Source organism: Durio zibethinus, chromosome 11 (assembly GCF_047325235.1).
Source record: "Durio zibethinus cultivar Kanyao isolate XHJ-2024 chromosome 11, ASM4732523v1, whole genome shotgun sequence".
Classification (NCBI taxonomy): Eukaryota; Viridiplantae; Streptophyta; class Magnoliopsida; order Malvales; family Malvaceae; genus Durio; species Durio zibethinus.
In genome coordinates, this window is record NC_143172.1 from 21,716,628 (window position 1) to 21,724,513 (window position 7,886).

The window sequence follows — 7,886 nt, forward strand, 5'->3', positions numbered from 1 at the left end:
ACAAGAGTAGCATGATATCCTATACCCGATTATGACCCTATACAAGATTGGCTCATGACACCAAAGGTGCGCATCTATCGTACCAATGGGCATACATCGAATATGTAAAGGAACTACATGAACTGAAAGGAAAAGTTCTCTTGCAAAGGTGTACAAGCATTACATGCCATTAAAAAGTCAAAGAGGGAAATCTTGTGGACAATGGAAAGGGAAGTTTGGCAAAATGGCCAAAAAACTTCTTCCTACGGACACAAAAGCTCCTAAGCTTCTAAGCTTGGACATCAAAATTCCAAAGCTCATAAGCTTGGACTTCTACAATTCATCAATTTTTCTCTTGGATGCCTACACTCCACTTTTACTAATAGTAGTTTCTTCTCCAATTGGGTCTACGTGGCCCCCAGGCCTAAGCCTAGGTTCATATCCATTCCATAGCCTTTCTGATTCCCTTCTCACATATAAATCACCATCCAACACCTGGCCATTATTCTTTTTTAAACTTTTTGAACCTGTGCCCAAACACAGAGAATCTTGTACGTTATAGGGGTGATATTGGATCAGATTGATTCGGATATTTAAATTTTTTTATCCAATTTGAGTTATGCGGATATTTTATTTTATGATCTGTATCCGATTCGCATAAGAAAAATATCTGGATAAAATCAATCCGCATAAATTCAGATCGGTTCGGATCAATTATTTGGATATGTATACATTAAAATCAATTTGCAAGGAAACCAATAGGCAAAGGAGATTGGAAACAAGCCAAAAACACAAAAACTAAAAAGCAAATAACTATGAACCATGTTCAAATAAAGAAATCAAAGGAGTGGAAACTATATAATAAGATTGAAGATCCATGATGTTTCTTGGAGTTAGACTATCAGAATAAAAGGTACCATGACTGTGTGAGGCAAGAGGTAAGGTTGAGAGAAAGTGTGAAATTGAGATAAAAAGAAATTGAAGATGATGATGTGCTGTGTAAGAGCCTAGAATGGGAGCGCTTAGAGGTGATCGTTGGAGGCTTGGATGGCATTAGAGTTAAAGATTGAAAGAGATTGAGAATGAAATCACTTAGATTTAGAGAAAGTAATGTTGGCACATGGGAAATGACGAGAACAAGAAATGATTTAAAAATTCTAATTTTTAATGGATATTTGAATTGTCTAAAAGATGAATGGGTAAAATAGTAAAAATGTGAATGGGTAAAAAATTTAAGTGTTTTTAGTTGGGCTTTAAAGCCTTGAACTTTGAATTAGATTTTTGAGTTGGACTTTTGGGTCATTGTTCAGTTTTAAACTTTAATTTTTGAGTTTTATTTGAATTAATTTAAATTTTTTAAAATTTGAATTGATTCAAATTTTTATGATTTAATAATATCATCTATCTAAATTTGAACTAAATTATTTAAAATCCATTTCAAACTTATCCGAATACTCTTATTCAAATCAATTTTTTGATTTTCTCGGTATTTTTACTAACTCAGCCCTATTAGATTGTCATCTGCTCCCGTTATTACTTTATTAAGAGCTTCATTGCTTTCTAGATTTTTTACATTTCCAGCAACAATCAAAAGGTACATCACTCTAGATCGTTGGTCATAATTGCCTTGCTTCTGTACATCACTCTTTTCAACCTCTCGTCTTTTACTACTTGAAGACGCCTCCTGAATTTTCCCTTTACCTTCTTCCTCAACAAAACCAACTTTGCCCAGAGAATTATCTCCTTCATAATTGAGTACATATTGACAAATACACGGATCTATTGGGAAACCCGAACAGGATAAGATAATTTTTCCACCTTCAACTGAATCATACCTTTTATTTTTTTGCAGTGAATCAGTAGCAACTTGAATAACACCCCTATAAAAAGATTGTAGCTTCAGCGCATCTTCATCCATGCAAATAAAGTCACCCCAGCAATTTGCCAGATTTTCGAAGGACTTTGTATTCCATACGGGGATTGGAACTCATAGGAGGTTACCCAAGAACGCCTTCCAAGATTAGCTAGCTTCTCTGACCAAATCTCATTATTCTGCAACCATTTCGATAGATCATCTTAGTTTTTGTTTTTCATATAGTCAAAATCAACATTATTATCGAAAGTAACAAGAAAAAAAATCCCCTAAAATGTTTCTAATGACAACCCCGTCGAATCCATCCATTTTAATGAGCTCGTGCAAAACTCGACCTTTGTGACTTCTTTATTTATGCCTACTATACTTCTGTCCGGTAAACGTAACAACTCATCATCCAACTTACCCAAACACTGCTTGTTATCCGTCGACCCCTCTGGACAGTCAGATAATCACCGTCTTTAGAACAATAGTCAATTTCATGAGGTGGTTTTGGATTTACGCTACTTCTTCCCACTACCAAGGCTTTGTAGATATGACCTCCTATAGTTCACACCATTGCCTTGTCTCTCGTGTCGTTGCTCTCTGCCGCTTTAATCGTTCCTCCTATAAGACTCCCACTTCGTCGTATTCTGTGCTCTCAAACATTCCTCCTCAATTCCCGCTTCCTCATTTTTGACCCTAGATTTTTTCTAAAAAGCAACTCTAGGATTAAACCTAGCTATATTCACTCCTATTTTCTTATCTAGGAGCCATACTGCCATACTCTATTTACATTTTTAAATTCCACACTACCCTCCTGACTTCTGCTATACTGATGTAAAGCGTACAAACCCAAAACGTCCTTCATTTTTATTTCTTTTCGTGGGATAAAAACATCAACAACTTTTTCAAACTTGCCACACACTTCTCCAGCCATCTCCAACGAACTTTCTAAAGAAGATTGCTCATAAAAAATTTAAAAAATTCATATCGCAATAGTTAAATTATAAATTTATTAATTAATATGATATTTAAAAATTATTTATCTGTTACATATAATCATTTAAAATTATTAATATTAAAAAAAATTATATTAATTAATAAATTTTTAATTTAAATATTATATTAAAAAATTAAAATTAAAATAATTTATTAAATATTTTATTATAATTTAAAATCATTCGTAATATTAATCATTCACAAAAATAATCACCACCATTTATTTTGGGATAATAGTTCTCTCTCCATGATAGTTCTATTCTAACATAATAAATTATCATATTCCAATTGTGTTCATAAATTTATACAAACCTTTAATCGCAACCTAATTGTGTTCAATTTATATTTATAGATATAAGAATCGATAATTTTTTAAATATGAATATTTAAGTATAATATAAAAAATTGGTAATAATTATAGTTTTCTAATAAATAAAAAAAATACTAGTGTCATGAATTACTTTAAAATCATAAAAGAAATTTATAATTATTATACGTTTATAAGTTGTACAAAACTGAAAGAAGTTCACCATAGCAAATTGCAATCACCTTAATAACGCGATAATTTTCGCTTCGCCTAGCCTGCAATAGCGAAAAATGCAAAGCGAAAAGCATCCAGATTGCAGTTCAAATCCGTGCTTCATATTAACTCTCCCCAGGTTTCTGATTGGCCTAAGCAACACAAATTTGCATGCCTTCCTTTGATTGGGCCGATATTTGTTGAAGATCTTATCCCAAAAAAAAAAAAGAAAAGAGCTTGGAAAATGAAAGTAGATGACTTTAAACAAAGCCCAGTGTTAGTGGTACGCGAGGATTATTTAATATTTAGCCATGGGAATGAATGATTACTGTAATTGGAAAATATAAAAAGGTTGGAACGGCTTGTGTGAAACGTTTGTCCAAGAATCTGTTAAAGAAAAAGTGAAAAATGAGCCAAAGAGAGGCTACTTTGAATCCTTTTATATAACTTGATGATCTTAGTAGTGATCAGGCTTTGCAAAGAAGAGTGGCTGAAGAGGTTAAGGAAATGGCACCGGTGGGATTACCTCCTGGTTTTAGGTTTCATCCGACTGATGAAGAGCTCGTGAATTACTATCTCAAAAGGAAAATAAATGGCCAAGAAATTGAACTTGACATCATTCCTGAGGTTGATCTCTACAAATGTGAACCATGGGAGTTGGCAGGTCTCCTCCCTTTACCTCTTTGCATTGTATATAAAATATATATTTATATAGTAAGGCTAGCTCTCTCATCATTTTAATTTCTCCTTTCTTTTTTTTTTTTTCTGCAACTCAATCTTCTATTTCAATGCAGCTGCGGTTTCATAGATAGTTTAAGCAATTGTCTGCAATGATAAAACACAGTATATTGGAAAAGTGCGAAAAAATTATGTCTGGGCATTATAACAGTCGAGCATTACAAGAAATGAACCTTCCCATTATGGCTAAATTGTTTTTCTTCACAAACTGTTCTCCTCCTTTGAGATTACATGTCACACACATGTTTACTTTTTTCCTTCTGGAATTATGATGAAAATGTGAAGCATTACCCCTAAATTTGTCATTAATTCCCGTCTTTGATATGACAGAAAAGTCGTTTTTGCCAAGTAGAGATCCGGAGTGGTACTTCTTTGGACCTCGAGATCGAAAATACCCAAATGGATTCAGGACAAACAGAGCAACTAGGGCAGGATATTGGAAGTCTACCGGGAAGGACAGGAGAGTTAGTTGTCAGAATCGAGCCATTGGAATGAAGAAGACTCTGGTTTACTACAAAGGCCGCGCCCCTCAGGGAATTAGGACGGACTGGGTAATGCATGAATACCGCCTTGACGATAAGGAGTGCGAGGACACCTGTGGAATTCAGGTAGTTGGTGCATGATAAAGTTAACGCAAATCATGTCCATGATGATGATGATATCGTTAGATGAGACAAATCATTAATATCTAAGCTCCATGAAAAGACATTAATTGCCTGCTTTAGTAAACATTATCTTCGTTACAACCATCACCATCTAATTTCAACTCTCTTGTCTTTTTCTTTCCCCTCCTTCCACTTATTGCAGTTAGATAGCCAAATAGGAGCAAAATCATAGATCCGCCATGGAGTTGTACTTTTCATCTACCACTTTTTCCTTTATTGCTATTATGTTTCAATGAGCACAGATCGACCTGAAGGAGTAGATTCTAGAAGCTAGGAGTGTTGACAATTTTTTATTATTAAGCCTTGGACTACTGAAACAAATTGCTTCCTTTGCTTTATAATTTAAGTGCTATGTTAATTGCGACGTTTTCCAATTTGACTTGAAAAGGATGTTTTCTCATTGAAGTAGCATTTTCTTTGTGTTTGACCACCTCTCTTTTTTAGAAATATAGCAAGATTAGACTGATGATAAATGGAGTGACGAAGTGTATTGACGTGGGAAATGCATGACTTGCATGGGAAGTTGGAGCATTAGACACTTTTGCTTTATCAATCTTTATTTACCCAAATATATAAGTCCAACAAATGGGTGAGATATTCGTTGCTTGCTAGGGTCTCTTATTAGATCTCTCAAGTCAGGAAAAGTTTGGCTTCACTTTGCCTTTTGTAATAAGACAAAGGCATTATCCTGCCAGAGACACCCACCTATTATTTTGTTTACCTTTTAAACTTTTCTGATCTAAATTTGTAGATTCTAAGGTTTGATTAGAGAAACCATTCAGGCTTCCCAACCAAAAGTTAACAGCCTCCACATATATACTTTGACAGCATAATTGGGGTGTCGGCTACTACTTTATTCCAAAACACCCCTATTAGCCAATGAATTTGCCATTCTAGCATTCCCCTTACCCCTGAGGCTTTTATAGGCTAAACGAATTCGCTGTTTTTTTTTTTTCTCTTTTAATTTATTTGCTCATTTATGTTTCTGTTTTATCTGCTGTGCAAGGCCCGTGCTTTTTCTCTTTTTTTAATACTCGAGACTACTAAGATTTGAACCTGATCACTGTTATCAAGAGTCCAATATTCTACCAGTACAGTAAGCGGCTGTTGGCAAGGCCTGTGCTTTTCTACGTCTTTTTTAAGGCTTCTCTTATCTGTCTGTCGCGCATTTTTAAAATTAAACTCATGCAATTGAATACGGAGACTGGATTCAAGATTTATATTTTCCTGCTGCACGTGTATACTTGCAGGATTCTTATGCACTATGTCGCGTTTTCAAGAAAAATGGCATCTGCTCGGAGACAGAAGAGCAAGGGCAGTGTAGTTTATCAGTGATGGAGTGCTCACAAGGTGTTATCAACGATTCTGAAACCATGTCTCCAGATCTTCCTTTAGCCTCATCTTCCTGCATCGAAGAGGAAGATAAAGATGACTCATGGATGCAGTTTATCACTGATGATGCATGGTGCTCTTCTAACACTACTGCCATGGCAGGGGATGGAAGTTTCTAATGTGGCATTATACAAACTAAAGAGCTAAAAGTTAAATTAAACATTCAAAAATCTTCCAGGTACTGGTGAATAACACAAGTTAATTGGCTAAGTTTCTTAAAATAAGACTCAAAATTACAAAATATATTTGTAAAATCTGATACTTCTCATTAGAAGATTGGTTTATTTCTTATTGAATGTACTGTTTTGTCACGTTTTGGTTGTTGGCTTTCGTGGAGCCAATCTGTCACATGGCTCTATGAATTTTTGTTTTCACCTTTTCATGGAGGGTGATCGCTTGGGGCGTTACTATTGGAATAATAACAAGCAATCAAAGTTTGCACTCTCTTTAGCGTCACCAATTAAACTTTTGTGGCATTTTATCTATCGTTATCAATACTATACATAAAGTTAATGCTAATATAAAAATTATTCTGATATAATTTCCATGGATACGTTTACTTTCACTAGAAAAGAAAAAGGGGATAGATTAAATAAAATAACTACCACCACAGCATCAATTACCATTCCAAAATTTCAGTTTTACCTATCCCAGAAATTAGAGCAATTGTAAGTTGTGACGGAAAAATTATCCATCACAAATTTTTGTAAATGATTTTAGTCAACAGTTGCTGATTTTGTGACAGAAATTATGAATAAATGGTTTCAACATATTATGACAAAGTTATTGATAAAATTGTGATAGATTTGTGACGAACCAAAAGTCCATCACAAATTCCGTCGCGGAGTATAGGGATAGTAATACAAGCCTTGAACTAATAAAAAATGTGTACTTTTGTAGGAATCAACTGACCTAATTTTCAGCCATAACAATCGATTGCCCTAGGTTTGGGTAGTCAATTTTCTTTTTGTAATTTTAGCTTAAAATTGTATCGAGAGTTTGAGATAGTTTTGATGCAAATGGCAGTCAACTACTTTGGCTTTGGCAGTTGACCACTCTTTATGGCAGTCTATGGCAATCAACTCCTTTTTGCATAGTAGTCGATTACGTCGATTACCTACGTGACAGTCATTTTATTTTGATTCTTTTAAAATCAACCTTTTGACCCTAGAATTATACCTTAAGCTATTTTATAGCTTAATATAGTTTTTCTTTGATTAAGTGTCATACTTAACCATCTATTAATTGGCAATTTCTATAAGCACATAGGTCGTTCAAATAATAATAGAGAGCAAAGGTCTAGATATTTCCATGAAGATTAACTAAAAAATTCTTAGTTTAATTACCTATTATCCCCATTCTTCCTCTAAAGTTGACTCAATCGAAAAATGCATACAAGGTCAAACTAACTAAAACAAATGAGCAAAACAATGAACAATGCATAATTCTAGTAAAAAGTAAATTTGTAATATATAAAATGAGCAAGATAAAAAAATCAATTTAAAAAGTAGTCAAAATGGATTGAATTCAACTCAACATGATTTGAAATCTAAAACTAATCTAATAATTGAAAAGAAAAAGAACAATTAACAATCAAAATAGTAGCTTAAAGGTACAAACCAAATTAACTAACAACCGAAAATAACTACTTTAACTACCTTGCAACTTATAATGAAAGAAACCTCTAGAAACTTTTTAAGAATTGATCTAAACAAAATGTGAATTGCAAAAATATTTT

The 7,886-nt window shown here is 33.8% G+C and overlaps 1 protein-coding gene across 2 annotated transcripts; it reads left to right on the forward strand.

Annotated features, from left to right (window-relative positions):
- Positions 1 to 3,839: 3,839 nt before the first annotated feature.
- Positions 3,840 to 6,444, forward strand: NAC057 (NAC domain containing protein 57). Of its 2 annotated transcripts, none has more exons than XM_089768811.1 (3): positions 3,840 to 4,017; positions 4,422 to 4,702; positions 6,007 to 6,444. In XM_089768811.1, exons 1-3 carry the CDS (start codon positions 3,861 to 3,863, stop codon positions 6,265 to 6,267), a joined length of 699 nt encoding a protein of 232 aa, XP_089624937.1. In that variant the 5' UTR covers positions 3,840 to 3,860; the 3' UTR covers positions 6,268 to 6,444. The 2 variants fall into 2 exon arrangements, with proteins under 2 accessions (XP_089624937.1, XP_022738428.1); XM_022882693.2 differs by having other exon boundaries at positions 4,422 to 4,699.
- The last annotated feature ends 1,442 nt before the right edge of the window (positions 6,445 to 7,886 follow it).